Source organism: Callospermophilus lateralis, chromosome 4 (genome assembly GCF_048772815.1).
Source record: "Callospermophilus lateralis isolate mCalLat2 chromosome 4, mCalLat2.hap1, whole genome shotgun sequence".
Lineage (NCBI taxonomy): Eukaryota > Metazoa > Chordata > Mammalia > Rodentia > Sciuridae > Callospermophilus > Callospermophilus lateralis.
The window spans coordinates 86,431,493-86,458,160 of NC_135308.1; the positions used below are offsets into that span (position 1 = coordinate 86,431,493).

General features: G+C 34.6%; 1 protein-coding gene across 1 annotated transcript in view; it reads right to left on the bottom strand.

The window, feature by feature from the left end:
• The window catches only part of Plcz1 (phospholipase C zeta 1), a gene marked incomplete at its 5' end in the record, with an annotated part of 43,153 nt that extends 16,975 nt beyond the window's left edge, over positions 1–26,178 (bottom strand). Inside the window, 4 exons of the mRNA XM_076855343.1 lie at positions 5,031–5,175; positions 9,404–9,605; positions 14,218–14,449; positions 26,047–26,178. Coding sequence (XP_076711458.1) covers positions 5,031–5,175; positions 9,404–9,605; positions 14,218–14,449; positions 26,047–26,178 — 711 coding nt within the window. The remainder of the gene's footprint in view (positions 1–5,030; positions 5,176–9,403; positions 9,606–14,217; positions 14,450–26,046) is intronic.
• Positions 26,179–26,668: the final 490 nt, after the last annotated feature.

The following is a 26,668-nucleotide window of genomic DNA, read 5'->3' on the forward strand; positions in this document are numbered from 1 at the left end:
TGGTGGGGGCTAGTTGAGGCCTTTCAGGTACCGGGGGCATGTCCTTAAAGAGGATAGTGGGATTCATCTATTCTTTTTTCTCTTTCATGTGCTGACTGTGCTGCTACATGCTTCCACAAAACTTAGAATATATTTATTTATTTGGTTTTTTTTGTACTGGGGACTGAACCCAGGGGTGCTTAACCACTCAGCAACATTCCCAGGCATTTTATTTTATTTATTTATTTTTTTAGAAACTGAGTCTCACTGAGGTACTTAGAGCCTCCCTAAGTTGCTGAGTTTGGCTTTGAACTCACCATCCTCCTGTCTCAGCCTCCCAAGCCAATGGGATTATAGGCATGTGCCACTATGCCCAGTTTATACATATATATGTATTTCTTATAAACTACATGTGCCAATAACTAGACCCAAGGTTATTTCTTAGCAGTAACTACAAGTATATTTAATTTTTTTTCTCTTTCCCAAATATCAAGGGTGACTATCTTGAGTGGGAAGTCCAAACTTCAAAGATTGCCAAACTGAGTCACTATGTTCAACTGAGAAGTCTTATTGAGACTTTGCTATTCAAAGCCTTTTTGAAATCTCAAAACTTGCTCTTTTTTTCATAAATTTTATTTGCACATTTTAGGTACACAGTGAGTTGAGAGATATATACAGATAGTAAAAGGGTTACTATGGTGAAACAAATTAGAATATCCATCATCTCACATTCTTACCCAATTTTTGTGTTTGTTTGTTTTTGTGACAAGAGCAATTCTATTCATTAACATGAATCCCAATAACTGTTTTTCTTCCTGTAGTCCTCACAGGATACAATATGTGTCTAGACTTGTTCATCCTACATATCTATGACTCTGTATCCTCTGACCTACATTTTATTATTCCATCCCTGGTAACCATGCTGCTTTTTTTTTTTCTATCTCTGTATAGCTGAATTTTTTAAGATTCTCAGGATCAGTGTAGTATCTTTCTTTCAGTTTCTGACTTATTGCACTTAACATAATGTCCTGCAGGTCCATCCACAATTGTGATAAATGGAAAGATCCCATTCTTTTTCAGGGATAAATAACATCCTATTGCAAATACATGCCAGTTTCTTCACCTGTTCTGACCAACACTTATGTTGTTTCTGTATCTTGGCCACTGTGAATAATACTGCAAATAACATGGGGGTGTGGGCTGCTTTATGAGGTGGTGATTTCATATTCTTTTGGAATACTCCCTGAACAGGGATTTCTGGGTTATATGGTACTTCTATTTTTCATTTTTTTAGAAATATCCATGCAGTTTTCCATGGTAGATGCACCAATATGCACCAACAGTATATAGGAATTCCCCTTATATCCTCATCAACATCTGTTATCCTTTGACTTTTTGATAAAAGCCATTCTAACATTTGTGAAGAAATGTCCCATTGTTGTTGTGACCTGCATTTCCCTGATGATTAATGATGCTGAGCACCTTTTAGTATGCATGTTGGCCATTTTTATGCCTTATCTGGAGATACATCTACTCAGGGGTTTTGCTTGTTTTTAAATGGTGCTATTTATTTTTACAGTATTGAGTTATATGTATTTTTATAATTTTGGATATTAACCACTTATATGATATATGATTTTTGCAAGTGTTTCCCCCAATCTGTAAGCTGCCATTTCATTTTGTTAGTTGTTTCCTTCACTGTGCAGAAGTTTTTAAATTTGATATAGTCCCATTTATTTACTGTTTCTTTTATGGCCTCAGCTTTTGGTGTAATACCCCAAAAAGTTATTGTTAAGGCCAACATCCAGGATTTTTTCCTTTTTATCTCTTTGAATATTTTGTTCTCTTTGGGTATAGTTTCCAATCTTATATTTGGGTCTCTGATCATTTAAAGTTGATTTTGGTGTATGCTATAAAATAAAGGTCCAGTTTCATTCTTTTGCATGTGGAACTCTTCTCTTCCCAGACTGTTTATTGAAGAGAGAACCCTTCCTTCATTTTGTCCTCTTGGAGCCCTTGTCAAAAACTAGTTGACTCTGTGTGTTTGGATTTATTTCTGTACCCTTTGTTCCATTCTACTAGTCTATATGTCTGTTTTTATGCCAGAGCCATACTGTTTTAATTATTATATTTTGTAATGTAATTTTAAGTGAGGAAGTGCTATACCTCCATCTCTGTTTTTCTTTCTCAGAATTGCTTTTGCTGCTTATAGTCTTCTCAAGTTCCAAAAAATAATTTAGGATTTTTTCTGTTTTGGAGGAAAAGGCCATTAGGATTTTGATAGGGGTTGCACTGAATCTATATATTGCTTTGAGTAACAAGTACGTTAGTCATATTAATTCTTCCAATCAACATGAAATATCTTTTCATTTGTGTCTTCCTCAGTTTCTTCCATCAGTATTTTGTAGTTTTGAGCATACAGATATTTCACTTCCTTGTTGAATTTATTCCTAGTTATTTTTATGATACCATAAATAGAATTTTTAAATTTCTTTTTCAGTTAAGGTCATTATTTGTGTATAAAAATGTTGATGATTTTTGTATATTTATTTTGTATCATGTAAATTTATTGAATGTACTTATTAGCTGTAACAGTTTTGGTTTTTTTTTCATGGAATACTGTCTGCAAATAGAGGTAATGTTACTTCTTCCATTCCACTTTTGATTTTTTTTCCTTTTTCTACTTGTCTAATTGCTCATCTCTTATTCTTTAGAGTCTTAGAAGTTATAGGCTTTCCATCCTTGCAAGGTATTTGAATTTTAAAATGGCTTCTGTCTCCTTTTATTTCTTCTGTTACTCACACTGAATTAAATGAAGAATATATCATGCAAATATTTTGGAAGAGTATTTCCAAATAGGGAATAGCTAGTGCAGAGGCTTTGAGATGTGTCTGAAAAAGACTAAGGAGTGAATAAGGAATACAGTAGCAGGAGAGTTGAGAAGGGTTATGGAAAACCAGTCATGCAGGGCCTTGTGAGTCATGGTATGGATTTTAGCTTTTATTTTATTTTTTACAGTTAAATAGCAGATTCTTTTTCTTACTTTCTTTTTTTATTTGTGCATTTCAATCACACAAATAGTGAGATTCATTATGCCATATTTTTATATGTACATAGAATACTTTGTTCAACTTGAGAAGGGAGATGATATGATCGGACTTGCTACAAAGTCTGACTTAATGTGTTGAGAAGAAACACAACAGGAAGAAGAGGAGCCAAAATATAAGAGGCTATTATGGTAGTTCAAGTGATGGGTGCTGGTGGTTTATCAAGACAATGACAGTTAGCTACTATGAAAAGGAGTCAAGTTCAGAATATATTTTGGAAGTACAGCCACAAAGAAACTGATTGAGGGGTCTGAAAGGAATCGGGGAGAACTAAATTTGACAACAATGATTTGGGTTTGAGCATTTGAAAGGTGCCATCCACTGAGATGAGGAAGGTAATGGGAAGAGCAGGACTCAAATATAGAGAAACATCAGAGCTCAATTTTTAAATATAGTTAGTTCAATAAGCCCATTCAAAATCCAAAAGGAAATGCCACATAAGTAGTTGGATATTTTAGTGTTAGTTGGCAAGATTGGAGTAGAGGTATTAATTTAGGGAGGACAGGAAGGGGGAGGGCCTAGGGACTGAAACTGATCAAATTGTTATGTGCATGTACAAATATGTCACAATGAATCCCACTAATATGTATAATTATAATGAAAAAATTAAAATTAAATAAAAAGCTAATTTACAAAAAGAAAAAAAATTAGAAATTATCAGAAATTGGATAGTTAAGACAATGCAATACTATCAATGTTTTTATAGCAACAGAGAAATTATTTGATATTTATATCTTAAGAATATTTATTTTATGCCCTTTTAGGATAATATGTAGCAATTGACATAAGTCTGTGATTTTAAGTTTATGTTTACAGATTATGTAATTCATTGCAGAGTTAGGAAACTTTTTGTTTATTAAATTTATAAGTTTAATTTTTTAGGTATACACTGTTTAAGTTCTAAGAAGATATTGTTAAATCTCTTTGACTGCACTACAATTATACTATAATTGAAGTTCTTAAAAAAAATCAAGCATATTGTTTACAAAATAATTTAAAATGTGTGAAGGTATATAATTAGGCAAGTTTGTAAATGGGACCAAGTATTATTCAAAACTCCTTAAAATAGAGATGGCTAAATCTGCCCAATTTATAGATCAGGACATGAAAGGTGAATTTAGTTCCATAAAGAACTAGATCTTTGCCATAGCAGTGGTGCATACCTGTAAACCCAGCAGCTTTGGAGTCTGAGGCAGGAGGATAGTGAGTTCAATGTCAGCCTCAGCAAAGACAAGATGCTAAGCAAATCAGTGAGACCCTGTATCTAAATAAAATACAAAAAAAGGCCAGGGACGTGTCTCTGTGGTCTAGTACCCCTGTGTTCAATCTCCAGTATCCCTCACCGCCAAAAAATTAAAAATAAAAAGGGCTGGGCATGTGGGTCAGTAGTTAAGCACCCTAGGTTCAATCTCTGGTACAAAAGAAAAAAAAACTAGATCTTTAAATCTGTAACTTTAATAAATTGAATAATAAATTTAAAATCTGAAAGAAACTTATGAACATTCTTTACTACTGCCATTATAGTCATAAATAATTTCACTAATTGTGATAATACATTGTTGACACATTTTATTTTTGTCTTGAAAATAAAAGAGTTAAATATTGGTAAAATATTTGCTGTTATCTGGATCAGTATTTCTTAAACTTTTTTGGCCATAACCCATAGTGAAAATATACTTTATACCTTACAAATACACATACACACATACTTCCACAAACACAGGATTAAACAAAAAGTTCTATGAAACGACATGTACCTTACAGCCTGTTTCATTTTGATAAATCTGTCTTTATACATTACATGGATTTTTATTGCCTATTAATTGATCATAAACCACAATTTAAAATATCACCTCTCTAAAGTAAGGCCAAGCATTACATAAGGATTTTGAAACAAGTCGATTCTGTTGAAATAACCATAATTTAACAAAGATATGCACATACCGTGAATGCATATTTGTGTATCGACTGGACAACAGTTTTAAACAGAAGCTTGCTAGTGAGTGTGTAACCGTGGTACACAACAGGCTCATTCTGTGATCCGTCCCAGCAGTCAATTTCCAGACAACGGCATCCTTTCACCAGTGCACTAGTGAGATATAAGCAAGACACAGCGTCATTCGTGGACCCTTAGCAATGTGTAGGGAAGTGGGTGGTTGCATATAGTGTCAACATATTCAAAAGACTATTCATTATTTCACAGTAAATGCACAAATTAATGCACAATACAGGTGAATTTTGAGTCACTAGAAATTTACATCCTGAAGGAAGAACACACTACCTGTGTGCTCCAACTTGGTAACTGCTCTTTTCTAATCAACTGATTTGGTTTTGCTCTCCATTCAAGGATTAGTTTACTATAAGAAAAAAGAATACCTGCCTCTGTAGTTGTAGGTACCAATCACCCCTGCTCCCAACCCAAACAATTTTGCTTATGGTGATATTTACTGTTAGATGTAATATCATTGACATGCAATAATGTTCATATTCATCTCTGAATGTTATGCTATATTAGTAAGGTTTATTTGATTCTCTCTTCATATCAGGTTTTGGGGAAGGGAATACAAGAGTGGAAAGAGTAGGCAAAAAGAGAGACACATCATGGCAATACTTTCCCCCTGGAAAGAATGTTGGCTGGACAGAGTCGAAAATGGAGAGCTTGACAGCTCAGTAAACAAACTGCATGTTCTTAACCATTTTATGTAAGGCCATCTCCAATTCTAATCCAAGTAAGAGCTGGAAAAAAATTTAAATGTATGCAAAGGAAACCTGAATACCTGCTGATCTACGTCAATTTGACTCATGATTTCACTGGGAGGAAACTTTGAACTGACAGCCTCAGAATATGCCAAGTTCACATCTCTATCCAAAGTCAGGAAATTTATATTTCCACTTCTTCTAACATCTTAAACTGGATTTTATTTTTCCACCTCTCAAATAAATCTCAGTTTCTTGACCTGGACATAAATTCTGTCTTAGGTTTATAAGTCTGGGTTTGAATGAATTTTCAGTATTCTTCCTGTAAGAAGAACGACAAAATGCTGTACCACACACTTTTATTTACACTGTGTCTGGAGCTGATTGCATTCAGATTTTCCCCCAACTTAATAATAATGAATATACACAAATAGGTCTCAAAATCTTAACTGCCAACAGACAGCAGATCATTGTGTGCTATTTTGAAATAGGTTTGTTTGTTTGCTTCCAGCATTCACCAATATTTATTAATTTATTTTTTAAATGGTCTCAGTTATTCCTGAAATAGGAATATATATATAACAATAAAATGAATAAAATGAACTTTTGATCTGGGCACACACACACGGTTGCCTTGAACTTTTCTCTTGTGTTTTGTGGGCACAGCCCAATGTGGGGCAACTTGCCAACCATGGTGCCAGCACCACCAACACAGTGAAATGATTAGTGCTGTGAACTCAGAATCCTGAAATCTCTACCTATTCTTAATGCTCTAGTTCCACAAGAGCAGGCTCACAATAACTGTTTGACTTGGAGTTGACTATTAATATTTATTGGGCTTATATTAGAAAAGAATGTGAACCCTAGAATGTTAGGAAGAGAAGTAGAAGACAGACAAAAGTGGCTGTCTAAAATACAGTCTTGGAAAAGATAGACCTGAATCAAGTGAGGGCTGACTTGAAGCACTAGGATCTCAGAACGGATGCTCATCTATTAGAGAAGAGGTTAAAGCAGTTCCCTTGCAACACACAAGAACTATTTTCCCATGGAAACCCAGGTGAACATCTATTTTCCAAGGGGCATTTTAAATCAACTCACAGTCTATAGTCCTCTCATTCTCAGTTGAATGATTTTGCCTCCCAGGAGATGCTTGGAAATGTCTACAAACCAGGGATGAAGGGGAGGTTTGCAGGTAGAGAAAGTCCAGGGATGTTGCTGAACATCCTACAATGTACAGAGTAACCCCCTTACAACAAAGAATCAACTGATTCAAAAAGTAGGGAGTCTGAGAAACCCTACTCTAAGTCATGATAACCTGGAGAAGGGTGGTCTGAGCACCAAGTGCTTATATAAAACAGTAATTTTTCCAAACAGAAGCACAGAGCACCAAAGGACCTAGGAGAAAATGTAACTTTAAGATCTAGCGCTTCTTTAGGGATCATATTTAGTCCCTTTCTAGGGAGATGACTCAAACAGTACTTAGGTAGGAGTGCAGCTGAGAAAAGAGAAAGCAATTATGACACTAAGACAATGTGCTAAATTCAGGGGTAGGGGGAAGAGACCTTCTGTTCCCCTGGGAATAATATAGATGAAAGAATCCAAGGAGGCAGGGCGTTGGAGAAAAGAATTGGTGAATCTTATCTTACTTGGAACTTTCACCCACATAAAATATAAAATTAAATGATTAATGAACTCTTTCTGAGGTTTGGGGGGGTTCTTTCTTTTTTAAAAGCACAGTTTTACTCAGGCATGGGGCGGTGCTCCATAATGTGAAACTTCTGAGCTTTGCTATCTATCCACTTGCCTTTGGGTTGAAGGAATGAAGCTAGAACACTTTTATAAGAATCATCTGATTCATTAGTGTTTCCACAGGCAAGTAAGGTGGTCCCCTAATTGGGGGCATAAGTCCTAGATTGGGCTATTTTTGCAGAGTTCTAAATGTGCACATTTCTTGGTATGTAGATTTATTCGTGCACGATTTAGACTTTTAAATTGAAAAAAGAAGCAATGTTTATTTGTAAAGCTTCTTAATTTCCATGAAAGGATGCTTGCTTCGCCCTCCTCTTGGCTGATTAGCAAAGTAAGTTGTCTTGCCCTTTTCATCAATATAGAGTATTGGTCCTCTGGGATGTTGCCAGAGAACAATCTTCAGCTCTCTACCAGCAGGATAATCTCCAGTCTGTAATCATAGCTACTCAGGAGGCTGAGGCAGGTGGATCCTAAATTCAAGGCCAGACTGCGTAGCTTAATGAGACCCTGTTGCAAAATAAAAAATGAAAAAGGCTCTAGCTCTGTGGTAGAGCACCTCATACAGCAAAGAACTGGTCTCTCAAGCTTCATGTATCCTTGTACACTTGACTATTGGGCCAAAAATCTTGATTTCCTCTCTCTCCCTCCTGCCTCCCTTCACCTCACCTAGTCAGCCTTGTTGGCTTTACCTTTTCAAAACATCTCACATTCAGCCACTTACCATTGTCTCAGGTGCTGCTTCCTGAGTTCACCATCTACATATCATTGTCACCTGGTCTGCCACAGACCTTCCCAAATCACCTTCAACCTCCCCTCCTGCCCCATCAGTCCTTCCTTCACGTGTCAAACCATGACACTATCTTAAGGGAAATCCCACTCCAGTGGCTTCCCACTGAAGCTGAAATAAAACCCATTCTCCTTTCCATGGTCAAGACAGCCTTCATAACCTGAGCCTGTCTTCCTCCTAAACTCATCTCTCTTCATTCACCATTTACTTGTTTCCAGCCACATGTGCTGTCTTCCTCTCTTTTGAACATGTCAAGCCCTTTTCATTTCTTCTGTTTCACATGACCTTCCTCTCAGATCTTTCCACGACTCCCTCTATCATCATGAAAGTTCATTGAGGAACCCTTCCTAACCACTTCATCTAAAGTCAGACCCTCTAACCCATGCTGCTTTCTATCATGTTGCCCTCATTCCTTTTCTCCATGACTCAAGTGGGTCCCGAAGATATCTATTTACCTACTTTTTAATCTGTCTATTCCCACATATTCATACATAGATAAGTGTAGAAGCTTTGAAATTTTTTTTCCACTGCTCTATCTGTGTGCACAGACTAAACTGAAGTCTGCATTAGCAGTAGGATATATTGTAGGATGTAAAATTGGAGACGCAGCATGGATTACTTTTAATCTATGTAAATTATTTGACATATAAATCTACAAGAACCAGTGTCTATGAATGCCAAGTAACACAATTTACTGTACTATGTGTTACCTTTTTTTACAGCATTGTGACCTGAAGTCTGAGAATTAATGTTAATGACCTCTGTTAAAATCTAGTATGTTAGGACTAGTCAAGTATGATAAAAAGTCATGTACTCATATAAGAAGTATCCACATTGTTCAGGACACTTTAGAAGCACCATAACCATGGAGAAGAGGTCAGGCAAGATTAGAAGGAAAGTAGAGGATACTAATACATACAATAAATTATGTTGCCACTTCATCCAAAGGTTGGATCATCAAGATTCATATAAATGAAACTTGCATTGGCTGCTTTTTACTCTGCACTCTTGCCAACTGAGATAGATACTACCAGGAGCTTCCAGGTGTTTTGAATATGACAGATTTAAAAATCAAAATAAATACCTTACATATCCCCAAAGGTCACTTGGTCCCACTAATTGATCAGATACCAAATATGTGTTATGTGAACTTGAAATAAAGTAATCCTTTAATGAATGACTCATATCTTGATAAACTTTTGTACACTCCTGCTTAAATAGTAGACACTCGGATGAACTCATGAATCTTGTAAAACCTTCAAATGACATCTGTCGTGCTTTCTTAACTATAAAAAAATAAGCAAAAAGATTGTAGAAATACTATTAGTAACATAAAACATTACATCTCACTTGTAAATTTATCCAATAGAGTATCTTTTTAAAATATTAATTTGGGGGGTTGGGGATAGAGCTCAGTTGGTAGAGTACTTGCCTTGCATGCACAAGGCCTGGGTTCAATCCCCAGCACCACAAAAAAAAAAAAAAAAAAAAAAATATATATATATATATATATATATATACACATATACATACTAAACTGAAGTTCAGCATCAGCAGTAGGATATATTGTAGGATATATGAAATGAATTTAAGACTAGAGTGTGGTCCTTGGCAAAGAATGTTATTCCTACTAATTTATCCTGTAAGTGTAGAGACTCAAAGATATATATATTTGTGTGTGTGTATGTGTGGTGCTGGGGATTGAAAAAATATATATATATTTTTATTTTATTATCTCAGGATTTTTTTACATTTTATAAATAAACACAAATACATCTATCATAGATCAGTGAGCATCTACAAGCTACATATGTAGATAACAAGTACCCAGGTCAAAGGACAGAACCTTACAACACCCCAGAAACCTGCCTCCAACTCCCCTCCCAGTCACCACCTCCACTCAAATGAATCTACTGTTCTAGCTTCTAGAACATATACTAGTTTGCTCTGGTTTTTATACTTTATATGAATGGACTCATACAGTGTATGTTTTACGCCAGGTTTCTTTTGTTCTACACTATGTTTTTAAAATTTATTGCTTTAATTTCAAATAGTTATACAAGGCTCATTTCCATTACTGCATAGTATTCCATTGTGTAAGTATGCTATAGTGTATTTACTTATAATCTTGATGAACTTTTAGACCATTTCCCATTTGGGGTTATACAAATAGTACTACTATAAACAGTGAGAACAAGAATTTTGGTGCAAATATGTATTCATTTCTGTTTCATGCATGCCTAAGAATGGAATCACTGGTTGTTACATATGATCATCTACAGAAAATTATCTCTGAACATTTTTTATTCAATATACTATGTACCAAAATTATCTATTTAAGCAGAACATGGGCTCTGGAACCAGAAAGTGCGGTTTCAAATCCATACTTGTTTATAACCTTGAACTTGTTAACTTCTCTGTATCTATGCAATGGGGATAATTAGAGAACTTATCTCTATGTATTAGCTCTATAAATGTCAGTTGTTATTGCTGCCATTCATGGTTCAGTTTGGCACAAAAGGAAAGCTGAAATGAATTTAAGACTAGAGTGTGATCCTTGGCAAAGAATTTTATTCCTAGGAATTTATCCTGTAAGTGTAGAGAGTCAAAGATCCATGTGCAAGCATGCTCACATAAGCATTATTTATAAAAGCAAAATAAATAGAAGAAAACAAATTTAAAGATCAAAATATGGTACAATTGTAAATAGCCATTAAAAATAATGTGTCATTAAATATACAGTGACATAAGTATTTATAACATCATAAAAGTGAAAAGGCCAGCTTCCAAAATGCTATTACCATTTTGTTTTTTAAAAACGAAAAAAACCAAAACTAGATAAAAATACATTAAAATTTTATAGGTATGCAAACCCTCTATTTCAAAGCCATGAAAATTTAGGAATGTGTGAGTATTCAGAACAAATGTATCGTGTTTTGTAACAGTGATGATTTGCATTAATTTATGATTTTTCCCTGTGCAATCAGCATTCATTGGCCTATAGCCCTTTTCAACTGTGGAACAATTAAGTAAATGTCTTTTATAATAGAATAAAAGACAAACTCATTTTTTGTCCTAAAAAATCCTCACATAGAAATGAGAATTATTCTCATGGATTTTTTTACAAACTTCATTCTGTGTATATCACATACCAACAGGGCATGGTATTGAGAAGCTTGGCAGCATTTGGAACCATAAGATCATAATTCAAGTTGGCTTTAATAAGAGTAAAGTGATCAATAATCATGTAAATAAAATTCAAGGTGCTGGATGTGTATAAAAGTGCCTAACACAGTCTAAAGCTCAAAAGATAAAATATTATGTTGTGGTCAAAACGCAAACACAGTCCAAGGTGTCACTGCCTTGTCACTATCCCAATATCTGTTTGTATCTTTTAAATTCCCACCTGAAGGTAAGGCTGCCAATGTAAGTTTTGTTTTGTAGTACTCACTAGCTCAGTGCTACTGAAAGTCCCATCTGAAAACTGGCTGGTTCTAGGGGGCAACCACATAAAGAACTTGAGCCAGAATATAAGTCAATTCACTACTTCTTTTAAAAAAAGTCTTCCTAAAATGAAAAAGAAAAAGAAGGAGGAGAAGAAGGAGATGGAGAAGGGGAAGAGGAAGGAAAGAAAGAAGAAGAGGGGGAAGGAAGAGGGGGAGGGAGAGGGGAGGAGGACAGGGACATGGTGCAGGAGGAGAGGGGGAGAAGGTCATCATCAGTTCAACTTCTTGGGTGTGCTTAGCACTACTGTTGCTGACCATCCTGATGCAAGCTCTTTATCTTGTAGCAAACCTGCAGAAGTTTAATGATGCTCAGGCCAAACTGCTACTAGCACTGCTCTCAGTCACATTACTACAATGCTTCCAACCCTCCAAAATCTCTGTGTGATGTTGTCATGAAACCAAAATCTTAATTTTGGCCTACAAGACCCTATATGATCTGATCTCTGCCTATCCCCGAAAATTTTCCAAGCTCTGACTACACTGCACTGCCCTTCTCCTGTTCCTGGAATTCTCCAACTCAGGTCCAATGCTTCTCTCCCCTTCCCCTTACTGCCCGCCCCCCACCATCCCCTGACCTCAGATACAACATGTCTCCCACTTGGCCATATGACTTGTTCTTTCTAGTCATTTCAGTCTCAGCCTGAACATCATACCTCAGCAAGGTTTCTCCTAAACACGCAATCTGAAATAGACCTCCCAGATCACCTATTATCTATCACCTTCTCTGTTTTATTTTCTTCATTGCACTTAGCACTTTTTGAAATGACTTTTATATGCTTAAGTATTTATTTCAGTCTCCCTCCAGCCTTCATCAGGAATATAAAACTAGTATCCCCAGCCTCTAGTCTAGAACCACATTTACTTGCCACAAATAACTATTTGAATAAATTATAAATGAATGATTGAATGAAGAAACAAGATTGGTCTTGGTAGAATCCATATTACCCTGTGTTGAACATTGGTAGTCTAAATCAACTTTCAAAGGAAGAGCTTGAACTTTAATATCTTCCCTATTAAGAGAATATTTTAAGCTGTATTGTCAGTTAACTTTTGTAGAGCATTTACCATTATGCTCCAACAATACTTATTGTACAATTATGTAAAGATTTTATTATATTATTTCTCTATTATTTGGTTTAAAATGATCATAAATGGAACCATTTGAAGTGTTTTACCTATTGGAAGATGAAACAAATATCCCAAATTATGACAACTTGTTAGCTTAAATGATCATTTAATTTAAACCAAATGACTATGTATTCAAAACAAAGGAAAATCTGGTGTACTACTGTACAGGATAACTATAGACAGCAATAATTTTCTGTACATTTCAATAAGCAGAAGAAAGGATTTTGAAAGTTTTCACCATAAAGAAATGATACATGTTTGGATGGATAGATCTGTCCAACCTGATTTAAACATCACTCAATGTTTACAGGCACCAGACATTACAAGGTAATATGTACAACTTTTAAATTTTACATATCAGTTAAAAACACATTTAAATTTTTTAAAGAAGAAAAAGCAATCTTTTAAAAATATGTATGAAATGTTGCTGAGGTTTAGATCTTAAATGTCCTTCAAAGCTCCACATGTAAAGGTTTAGTCCCCTTCTTCGCACTATTGGGAGATGCTAGGAACTAAAGATGGGGGCAAGTGGGAAGGCATGGGAGTGTGCCCATGAAAGACCCCCAACCCCTCCTTTTCCTCTCTCTCTTTCACTTCCCAGTCAGCATGAGGCAGGTAACGTCCTCCTTGACGGTCTCCCTCCACAATGAGCCTCGCTACCGACACAAAACAACAAGGCCTATCAGCCATGGACTGGAGGCTCCAAAACTGTGAGCCAAAATAAACCTTTTCTTTTATGAACTGATTATTTCAGGTATTTGTTAAAGTAACAGAAAACAAGCTGACACAGTTGTAAACAGTTATGTTTATTAAAAAAACAGAAAGAAAGAAAAACTGGTGATTTTGTAATATTTTTCCTTTCTAGATTTGTATTCATTGACCTTAAATTTTATGTACATTTCTATAATGCACAAAAATAGAAGAATACCTATAACTTGCTGTTTTATCTTATCCATGAGATTTATAGGAGTATGAGTAACAGAATCTTCATCTCACTTTCATATCTAAATTCATCTCTGAATACTTTAGAGATAAATAGAAACTGAAAGGAAAGGAGCTAGACAAAAAAGTAGGAAAGAAAGTCATGGCTACATATTATAGCTTTCTAAAAGGTACATATACATGCTATAATATATTTTTTGCATATTCTGGAAAATAAAGTTGACCCATTCAAATATTTGAATTTAATCATCATCATTCACAAAAATACTTTACATATAAATAAATATAAGTATTCTGATAAAAGTTTGAAATACAGACATACCTTCTTCAATGGGCTCATATTTCTGAATGATGTCAGAAGCATCAGCTTTATTAGCCTTATTTCTGGATTGTTCTTGTGCTAGAAATTTAGTCAGGTTATTTTCGAAAAGAATTTTCCGGTTTTCAGAATACGCATTGAAAATTTCAGCAATTTCTTCTCTGTGTGCAAAAGTTCGATAAATTGCTCTAAATTCTTCTATGGTGATTCTTCCTTGTTTCAGTCTATCATTGTCCTACTAAAAAAAATGACTGTGGGCTCACAATGTATCAAAAATACATACAAAATAAATGTTAGAATATTAATGTAATATACATAGCAATTTAAACTTTAAAATTAACACTGGGTTCTTATTGAAGATAAAATGCATAAAACTACATGAAGTGATACCCAATCAGGGAAAGGTTAGTGGATCATAACTTCTCAGAACCCAGTGGCCACAGTGGAGGTATGGGCGAAGATAGTAATTACAGGTTGTCTTACGTATTTCACTTTGGTATTCCACTCTATTTCAGTACCTTCTTAAAACCATACCAGGCAGTGTGCAATCCCATGCCACCTACATTCAGCCTAGACGGTAAATGTCAGAATGAATCAGACACATTCAAGATCACTGTACACAGAGCAGAGTGCTGTGGCACATGCCTATAATCCCAGCAGCTCAGGAGGCAGAAGAATCACAAGTTCAAAGCCAGCCTCAGCAATGGCGAGGCACTAAGCAACTCAGTGAGACCCTGTCTCTAATTAAAACACAAAATAGGGCTGAGGATGTGTCTCAGTGGTTGAATGCCCCTGAGTTCCATCCTCAGTATCCAAAAAAGAAAAAACGTGACTATATACTGCAGAGGCTGTAGTAGTTATGCAACACCTTGAATTGCTTGAGTGTGCATAATCATTTTAGAATCTGGGATAGCAACAGATGAGAAAGGGTCTACTAAGAAAGAATGGATCACCTGGCTGTTATGGAAATTTCATATTTAAATCCTATGAGATAGAAGACAAGGACATAGGCAGGGTTCAGTTCTTAAAAGTAATAGAACCACTTTGAAGTTGAGTGAGGAAATGACTAGTAAACATAAAAGATTAGTATGAACAATGTGCATTTGGAAGAGATGGAGAACTGCAGGTAAGAGAGCAGAAAACATGTAATTCAAGTGAAAAGCAATGGATAGACACTAAAGAACAGGTGCAAGTAAAATTATGAAGGGAGAAATCAGAAGGATTCAACACATGGCAATTTTAGACACTTGAGTGAGAAAATTCAGAAATGCCTGAGGTGGAAAAAAAATTAAGTAACTACAGTAGAATTATGGTATTACCAACAAATAAAAACTAGGGAATAGGAACTTCAGCCGAGAAGTATGTTTCATTTCAAAAAAACAAAAAGCATTTTATTTAATATCTTACTCATTACATTTTAAACACCTTGAATACAAAGAGCATGTGTCAAAGGGACATTGTGTTGTGGTGACAAGCTGACAGAATTCTTAGACAGAGATATATTATATTCCAAACTTCAAAATGTGTGAGATTTGGACACATAAAATAAACTTTCTGAGTTTCAGAATTTTTTTATCTGAAAAATATAGATATTATCACCGATGTCATCAGGCTTCTGTGAGAATTGGAAATATACTATAAATGGTAGTTTTAAACACCAGTATATTGCTATGTATTATCTGTCTTCCCACGCATCATCCAGCCTAGTGTCTCATCTTTGGAAATCTTTCTGTGAAGTGTGCAACATTATAGAACCTCTAGGGCATAACAGGAGACAAACATGATAGAAATGATCTCTTCATTTCATTAGGAAAAATTCAGAGGGGGTGATTAGACAATCATATATAAAGGGATCCATGAAGCAATCTGAGCTGTAAACCAAATATAAACAGCACTGAGTTGGTACAAAAAGGAACACCAATCATACATATGGAGCAGCTAGAAGAAGCAGGGACTCAAAGTGCGAAGTGAAAAATGGAGATAAGCTGGAGAGACAAGCTGAGGTCTGTGGTTGTCAAATCAGATACTGGTTCTGCCAAGCTCTTTAAGTAATAATAGGTCCTTAAAATTTTATAATCTTAAAGTCATACATATTGTCAATTATCTTAGTAAATAAACATGATTCAACTTAGTGTCTTTAAATTCTGAATTTTGAGGTCTTTAACAGAAAGTTACAGAATTAATGTAATTTTATTTTAACCCCAATCCACTCTTAAATTTTCATAAGATCTTAAGTCAATAAAAGTCCAAGTGGGCCTATGATATCTGAAAATTTTTGTTGCATAAGGGTATCTATATTAAAAGTTAATAGTCCTACTAAATTGCAGCATTAAGTAAAATACACATTATCCACTGAGTAACAGTTTTGTTACTTTCAAGCGGGGTATAAACTTGGTCATCTGAGAGGTTCTCTGATAACTTATTTTGTTTGTTGTGTTTTCCTAAAGGATCCAAATCGTCATTTGAGATATTAAAATTAGAGACATAAAGATGAAACCAAATTCCACAAATTCAGATCATTGCTACAATTGATCAACACCAAAGAAGAACTGAGGGTCAAAATTAATCCAATTACCAAAATAAGAAAAAAGAAAAACTACACAAAATAATTAGCTTGTCTCACTGAAGATGAGAAGATCACTGAAGATGGGAAGACCTACGTGGAATGAGAAAGGAAAGGGAAAAGGACAAGAAGGAGATAGATAGTGGTGGAGAAGATGGAAAGGACTTAGTAAACAGAGTCTGATGGGGGAAGCAGAGAGAAGAAAGCAATTGCAGGAAAAATTCAGGTCTGAGTATCAAGGTATTTAGCAGCAGTTAAAGCTTACAGTACCAATGTATTAGTATGTCCCTGTCTATGAACATGTGTAGAAGACCAGATTATGAACTAAAACCACACAAGACAGTGGAAAGACCATACACCATCAGGTGAATTAACAGCAGATATGTAGGAAAAAAATATGTCAGATGCATATGTGATCACTTCAACTCCCTTCTGAGTGTTCCCAGTGCATTTATTTGTCTTCAGGAAGAAAAAACATACTACTTGTTGAATGGCTTCTGAGACCAGTTGATATCATTGGTGATTTCTGTTCTTTTCCTTTCCCTCCTTGTCCCTCACTCTGGGTGCTCTGAATTTGTTACAGTATACATACTCATCCATGTCTTGCTGTGGAGTACAGGCTGTTCTTTCTGTCTGGAATACCCTTCTTCTTTTTATTTATTTATTTTTTTGAGGTGCTAGAAATCAAATCTAAACCTGCACACAAACATTAGACAAGCTACAACAGTAGTTTGAATATGGTTTTGTTGTACAGGATAAAAAAACAACTAGGAACTTTTTCCTATTTAATAGTAGGTGAAGTAATTGAGAATCAATAAATTGCTCAGGAAGAATTTATAAAGTCAGATGAAAAGAAATAAAGAATTGAACTTTAAGAGGAAAGTAGAAGGGATGGTCAGAAGATGGATGGAAAAGGAATGATAAGAGATTTGGGAAAAAAATAGGAAAGAGTGATGTTCAAGAAGACAGGACAGATAGAATTTTAAGAAAGAAGGAATAAATAAAATACATAGAGAGGCCAACCAGCAGATATAGCATTTTAGACATAAAGAGGTTTTCAAGATAAATGTGAATACAAAACTTATCTCAATGGATCATTGAATAAGTATAAAAGGAAATATGAAGAATTATTTTGGTTTATCTGCTAAAAGACCAAATGCAACAGTGGAGAATATGGTGCTATTTATTTATTAGATAAGACTTAAAAAGTTTATATTGTGGAATACCAACCACAAAGGTAGGAAACCATAAACCTGAGTTCAACCAAACAGAACACAAGCGACAGAACTGATTTCAGTTTGCAGGTTTGAGGACAGACAATAGAGTCTGACTTTTAACTTCCAGTTCATTCTACACTGCTGCCAGATTATTTATCCTAAGATATGCAATACTTTCCTAGTCAAAACACTTCAATGGTTACTCAGTGCTTCCAAAAATAAACCCAAATTCTATGGTCTACCATTCAAAGACTTCCATGATCTGGCATTTGCAGCTATTTCTTGACCCCTGTCTTCATGCATGCTGTACTCGAGTTATATTTGATTACTTCTGTTCTTTAAGGACTCCTTGCATGCATGCCATACATGTTATGGTTCACTTTTTAAGATCCATAAAGAATGCCACCTCCACATGGCATTTTCTAAAAAAAGCCCAAATCAGATAGGCTTTTTATCCTCGGATTCCCTGTTCCAAATTCTCATGAGATTTATTAAGACCATTTTACAAAATAGTAATTTCTGCATTTCTTTTTCTTCTAAGAGAAAGATAACACTTTGTTTATTTTTTACAATGCATAGTTTCTGAAAGAGTGCCAAGCACATAATATAAATTTAGTAATTATTATTAATTGTCTAGAAAATTTCAAGATTTAAGTCCTATATTACAAAATTTTGCATTAAAAAAGATTGAATGTCATGCTCAATCAACAATCAGAGTTGTAACCTAACACTAGGTATATGTATTGAAATAATATGTACTATTTCCTATAAAATATTTTAAATGTTATAAATTAAAGACTGTAACATGGTAAAAGCAATAAAGTTACTTTTAGTAAAAGAATAAAAAATACTTAAGACATTGCTGCTTAAGCCATGACTCAATAATTAATCTTATAAAAAGAAGTTCAGAATACATTGCCAAGATCATAAAGTTATATGTTCTTTACTCAAATTTAAAATAAAAAGTCACCTTGTAAAAAAATAAATTCATGTCAAGATTTTATGTCAGCTCCTTAGGAAATCAATAGATGTAATGCATCTTTCCAGAGCTTTTGAACAATTATAAGTGCTGTAGTTTCAGCTGATACTTTGAATGCCTACTTTTTGCATGATCTAGGTACATTCATAAATAATATCTTATTTAATATTCATAACAATCCTGTGAGATAACTATATTAGGATTCCATTCTGCAGATTAAGAAATTCACTCAGATATTTTACTCACCAAGAACTACATAGCTGGGATGTATTAGAGCTTAGAATCTCCACACTCAAAGACACTAGAAGATTTTGGTCACCAAACTAAGTTTCATTATGGTTTAACAATTTGTTTACTCCAGCAAAAAGTACACTATAAAGTGTAAAATTTTAGTAATAAGAGTTAAACAAAAGAATTGACTGTCCAAGATGACTCATCCTCAGCTATCCCCAAAATTCAAATTAGCCCATGTACCTTCTCTAAGTATTCTATTTAATCAACATTTTAATGCATGTACGGAAATTTAGCCTGAGGCAACAAAGTATCAGAAGGCTGAGATTTGTAATAGATAAGAATGGCTATCAACATCTCTAGCAATTAGAGAAATATAAAATCAAAACAACTCTAAGATGTCATCTCACTCCAGTCAGAATGGAAATTATCAAAAATACAAGCAACAATAAATGTTGACGAGGATGTGGGGATAAAGGAACACTCAAACATTGCTAGTATGACTGCAAACTGGTTCAGCCATTATGGAAAGCTGTATGGAGATTCCTCAGAAAACTTGGAATTGAACCACCATTTGACCCAGCTATCCTACTCTTCAGTTTATACCCAAAGGACTTAAAATCAGCATACTATAATGACGCATCCACATCAATGTTTATAGCAGCTCAACTCACAATAGCTAAACTATGGAACCAACCTAGGTGCCCCTCAACAGATGAAAGGATTAAAAAAAGATGTGGTATATATACATAATGGAATATTACTCAGCCTTAAAGAAGAATGAAATTATGGCAGGAAAATGGAGGGAGCTGGAGAATATCATGCAAAGCCAAGTAAGCCAATCCCAAAAATGTTTTCTCTGATATGTAGATGCTAACTTACAATGGTAGGGGTGGCAAGGAAGAATAAAGGTACTTTGGATTAGGTAGAGGAGAATAAAAGAAGGGAGCAGGTATGGGGGTAGGAAGGACAGTAGAATGAATTAGACATTGTTACTCTATATATAACTACACTATATCAGTGTGAATCTACATCAAGTACAATCAGAAAAAGGAGACGTTTTACTCCGTTTATGTATGTTGTATCAAAATGTATTCTACTGTCACATATAACTAATGAGAACAACAACAAAAAAGAATGGCTATCATCAGCCTCATTTATAAGTAATTTGTTTCTAAAGCTTGAGGTCATTTTAAGGAAGTTTTTTGATGTGTTCTAAGAAAACCCTGCTGCTTTGATTTTTATAATTAACAATGTTGTCATAGCTACTCCAAAAAGATTTTGCTTAACAAAATAAACCTGCTGGCCTACCTATGTCTAAATAGCCATAAATTTTGATTAGTGAGTCATTTCTGTACTTTTATAACTGTTGAACATTCTACATAATGCTCTTAAATACGGCCTGTATCTTACTCAGTTCTACTTCAAACAGATGATGTCTATCTTGAAGACAATTCAAAGCAACCTGATAATCACATAATAATATTTTCCTTGTTTCACATTTGGTACAGATTTTAATACATCACTACTTCTGTATTGTGCTGTGAATTGTATTAAATCAAGAAGTGAGCTGTCTCTCCCTTTGGGAGTTAATATTGAGGGGAAATCCTTCTTGTAAAGGGCTTTTCACAGAAACTCGTGTCTGCAAATGCAGCCTTAGACATGAGCTGGTTAAAATTCCTACAGCTTATGGCAGCATGTACTACTTGGATTCTGAGAGAAACAACTGTGAAACTGTTGTCTTTTACTGTGGTCTCCTGAGAAGTACAGCTTTTCCTTTTTGGATTCCCTGTGCGTGGTAAACTTGAGGGCTAAGTCTTATTGAGAGAAGTATGAGACAGTTTCCCATAGGTCTCATGAGTTTCAAAGTTTCTCCTGAGACAAGGTGCTGACCCCCTTTCCTCTGGGTTAGCTTTCCCAGGATATTTGTATAGCAGATAGCTTTGGTAAAGATAGCATCTTCCTCCAAAGGAAAAAGCAGGTTTGCTTACTATCCACTGTATTAATGTTAATGACAGCCTCAGGTTAAAGATCAGACTGGCTTATCATCCTTCACTAAAGAGCTGGAAACCATCAACTTCAGTTTCCTCTCTTACAATCCCCAACCAGCAACATCCCACAGCAGGCATCTGGTCCTCTTCATATCATTCTTTGGCAACTGGGGTTTGGTGAAGTAGCATCAAAATGCTAATACTGTGGTAACTGCTGATTTTCTGAGTAATAAGCTGTCTTTTCTCTCTGATCTACAAGCCTGCCTCAGCAAGGATCCATGATACTACAACAGGCAAACTTGCTACCTGGAAAGTAGGGTAAAATGTCAGGGTAAAATGTCCTTTATAGTCTGTCAGCAATGACAGCTTCAGGGGAGATTGGGTTATCTGAGTACTCACTTTCAAAAAACAAAATCGTATTTGGGATTTCTGTATCCCTCACTATCTATACTAACCAATATAGCACTCTTGCCTCATTCTTCAAAAAAATGTGTCATGTTCCTAGACCAAAACTCACCTAGTCATTCCTGCTTTATTCACAATCCTTCCTTGTCACTTAGTGACAAAATGGAGCCAGGTTGCCAGGCATAGTGGTGCATGCCTGTAATTCTAGTGGCTCAGGAGGCTAAGGCAGAAGGATCAAAAGTTCAAAGCCAATTAGTGTTGCCCCATACAACTTAGACTCTGTCTCTAAATAAAAATATATTAAAAGGGCTGGGGGTATGGCTGGGTTCAAACTCTGGTACCAAAAAAAAAAAAGAAAAGAAAAGAAAGAAAGAAGCAAGCCAGATTCCCCTCCTGATAGTTCTTGTTTAAAAGAGAATTTGGGATATGGTTTTCTCCTTTGGATTAAGCAAAACAGGAATGTCTTATTACTTATTTCTTTTTGATATTTTTAAACTATTTTGCTGAAGCATAACTGATTTGTAAAAAGTTTACATATTTAATGTATAAAAATTAATGAGTATGGATATAAGTGTAGAACCATGAAAACATCACCATAAACATAAATCCCCCCTTCAAAATTTTCTTTCTACCCTCTTTGTGTGTGTGTGTGTGTGTGTGTGTGTGTGCATATTAACAACACTCAAGATAAGCTCTAGCCTCATACCAAATTTTGAGGATATAATACAATGTTATTTACTATAGGCACCACCCTATAAGTTGATCTCCAGGACTTATTCATGTTGTTTAACTAACACTGTATCCTCTGACTAACACCACCCTGCTCCTTACACCCCCATTCTCTGCTCCTATCAGTTTGACCTTCTCAGATCCCTCACATAAGTGGTATCATGTAGTGTTTGTCCTTCTGTGTCTGGCTTATTCCACTTGGTTTAATGGCCTCTAAGTTTATACATGTTGTTGTAAATGACAGACTTTCTGTCTTTTAAAACATGAATTATTTTCCATTGTATGTATATGTCACATTTTTTTATCCATTCTTCTGTTGATGGACAATTACATTGCTTCCATATCTTGACTAGAGTAAATAAAGGTATGAACATTGAATGCAGACATCTCTTCCAGATCTTGATTTCAATGCTTTGAAGTATATGCCCGTAAGTAAGATTTCTGGATCATATGCTAGCTCTATTTTTAATTTTTTGAGAAACTTCCATACTGTTCTTCATTTGCTTCACCAATTTACATTTCTATCAACAGTGTACAAGGGTGCCCTTTCCTCCATACCCTTTCAACCCTTGCTATCCTTTTCCTTAAATGGCTATTCTAATAGATATATGATAGTTCATGTGGTTAGATTTGCATTTTCCTGGCAATTAGTGATATTAAGTACCTTTATATACCTGTTGGTTAGGTGTATGTCTTTTTTGGAGAAATATCCATTACAGTTTCCTTGCTCATTTTTAAATCAAATTATGAGTTTTCTCTTGTTGAGTTTTGGGGTTTCTTTACATATTTCAAATATTAACCTTTGTTAAATATTTTACAAATGTTTCCTCACTTTCTTTGGGTTGCTTTTTTGTTTTGTGATTTCCACTGCTGTACAAAAGCCATTTATTTGATATAATCTCATTTGTCTTATTTTACTTTTTCTACCTGTATTTTGGCATTAAATCCAAGAAATCATCATCAAGATCAATGTCAAGAAGTTTTCCCCTATACTCTCTTTAAAGATTTTTATATTTCAGATCTGACAATTCTTTTTTTTTTTTGAATTTTAATATTTATTTTTAAGTTTTCGGCAGACACAACATCTTTTTTTGTATGTGGCGCTGAGGATCGAACCCGTGCCGCATGCATGCCAGGCGAGCGCACTACAGCTTGAGCCACATCCCCCCCCTTACAATTCTTTAATGTATTTTTTGGCGGAGGGTAGCAGGGATTGCACCCAGGGTCACTCTGAGAGCCACATCCCCAGACCTTTTTATTTATTTATTTATTTTGATACAGAGTTTCGCTGTGTTGCTTAGGGTCTCACTAAATTGCTGAGGCTGGCTTTGAATTTGCAGTCCTCTTGCTTCAGCCTCCTGAGCTGCTGGGATTACAGGTATGTGCCACCTCACCTGGATCTTTTATGAATTTTGAATTTATTCTTGTGTATGGTATAAACATTCACTTTTGTTCTTTTGAGTGGAAATATCCAATTTTTTCAGCCCCTTTTATTCAAGAGACTCTATTTTCCCCAGTGTGTATTCTTAGCACTTCTTTTGAAGATCAGTTGACTGTATATGAATGAGTTTATTTTTGGACTCTCCACTCTGTTCCATTGGTTTATATGTCTTTTTATACCCATACCATACTATTAATTACTGCAGCATTACAAATATATTTTGAAATCAGGAATTCTGATGCCTCCATCTTTATTCTTTCTCAAGACTATTTAGTCTATTCAAGGTCTTTTCTAGTCCACTATGAATTTTAGGAGTTCTTTTCTATTTCAGTAAAGAGAAAAAAAATGCCATTGGGATTTTAATAGAGATTGCATCAAGACTGCAGATCGAGGGTAGTATGGACATATTAACATGGCATGTCTTTCATTTATTTGTACCTTTTTAAATTTTTTCATCAATGTGTTTTGTAGTTTTTTTAACAAGCTTTTCATCACCTAGGTTAACCTTATTCCTAGGTATTTTGTTCTTTTTAATGCTAATGTGTATGAGATAATTTTCTGGATTTCTTTTTTGGGTAGTTCAGTAGTGGTGCATAGAAATGCAACTGATTTTTGCATGTTGGTTTTGTAGTCTGCCACCCTACTGAATTTATTAGTTATAATAGTATTTTGGCAGAGTCATCATAGTTTTCTTCATATAAGATTATGTCATCTATGAACAGATAATTTTACTTCTGCCTTTCCAAATTAAATACCTTTTATTTATTTTTCTCAACTAATTGGTCTGGCTAGAACTTCCATTACTATATTGAAGAGAAATGGTAGGAATGGGTGTCCTTGCTTTGTTCCAGACCTTGGAGAAAAACCAATTTTTCACCCACTATGTTAGCTGTGGACTTCTCATACACAGACTTTATCATGTTGAGGTAATTTCCTTTTATACCTAATTTCTTGACAACTATGTTATTCTTTCATAAAAAGATGTTGAATTTTTTCAAATGATTTTTCTTCCTTTTGGGGGATGATCATGTGATTTTTTATCCTTCATTGTTAATTGACATTGATGGGTCACATTGATTGATTTCTGTATGTTAAGTCATCCTTTCTCACTAGGGATAAATCCCATTTGGTCATGAAGTATGATCCTTTTAAAGCACTACTGAATTTGACTTTCCAGTTGTTTTGTTGAGGAATTTTTCATCTACGTTTATCAGAAATATTCTCTTGTAGCTTATTTGTGGTGTCTGTGTCCAACTTTGGTATGAGGGTTTTTCTAGCTTTATAAAATGACAGTGGAAGTGTTTCTTCTTCTATTTTCTGAAAACATTTTAGAACAATTGGTATTGATTCTTTAAATCTTTGGAATAATTTACCCAAAAAAGCATTTAGATCTAGCCTTTTTTTCCTTAGGAGATTTTTTATTACTAACTCAATCTTTGCCTGTTGGTCTATTCAGGCTTTCAAGCTCTTGATTCAGTCTTGGTAGGCTGACTATTTTTAGGAATTTCTCTATGGATTCTAAGTTTTTAGATTTGTTGGCCTATCATTGCTCATAATAGTCCTTTATAATCTATTTTTTTATATCTTTGAGATCAACTGCAATATCTTCACTTTCATTTACAAATTTATTTTTCTGAATCTTCTCTCGTTTATTCTTTTTTTTAATATTTATTTTTTAGTTTTCGGCAGACACCACATCTTTGTTTGTATGTGGTGCTGGGGATCGAACCCGGGCCGCACGCATGCCAGGCAAGCGAGCTACCACTTGAGCCACATCCCCAGCCCCATCTCGTTTATTCTTAGTCTTGCTAAGGGTTTATCAATTTTATCTTCTCAAAAAAAAAAAAACTCCTATTAATTCCATTGAATCCTTTGATTAGTGTTTATTTCTATTGCACTCATTTTTGTACTAATCTTTATTATTCCATTACTTCTATAAATTTTGGACTTAGATTCTTCTTCCATGCCTTATATGGCCAAGGCTAATTATACACCTAATCCAAGATCTGATGGAAGGATTCCTGTATAATCAGGAAATTGTTTTAAACCAATAATCTGTTATTATTTCAAATTTTATCAAAAACTAGTTTTACCTCTTACCTAAATTTGCTTCAAATTGATTGTAAATATAATTAACATAATTTCTTTTATTCTTAAAGAGATTCATTTTTCATGTATTTTCTACAGAAAGCATTCAAGTTAGCTATTAATATTTACTCATATTGAATTAAGTTCTTCCTAGAATGGGATAAGGCAGGGGGTGGATATCATCTCACCTTAAAAATATTTTTCACATGACCAAAATTGCAAGGAATATCTAATTTTTCAAGTAATCTATGAGTTTTTTCTATGTTGATTTTTCCACCTCTAAATTCATCCTGAATCTTCGACAAAAACCATGTATGAAGCAAAAATAGTTAAGGAAATTCTCAAAGAAAGTCATTGAATATTTAAAATTCTTAAATATTTTATCTTTCTTCAGTTTACAATAACTTATTTTAATTTTAAAAGATGATGTATTTATGATTAAAGTAAATGACAAGATATGATAAATAATATTTAAAACAAAATTAAAAAGTTACTATTCTGTAATAAAGATATGAAAGGGCATAACAAAAACAAAATACCAGAAATGAAATTATTACTTGGGAAACACATTATAACGCTGTTTTGGGGCATTGCTTGGACTTGACAGGCAGCTGGGCTCCAAGATTCCCTCTCACTTTACTTCCTTCACGTAGAAAGGTGGGAAAAATGATACTTAATCTTATGGAAGGTTTAACATTAAATAAATTCACACTATGTCACTGAACACAGATTTTGCTACTGAGCATTCAAAATACAGTAACAAAGAGTAAATACTATTATAACTTTATTCAAATGTCCAGTTTAATATAT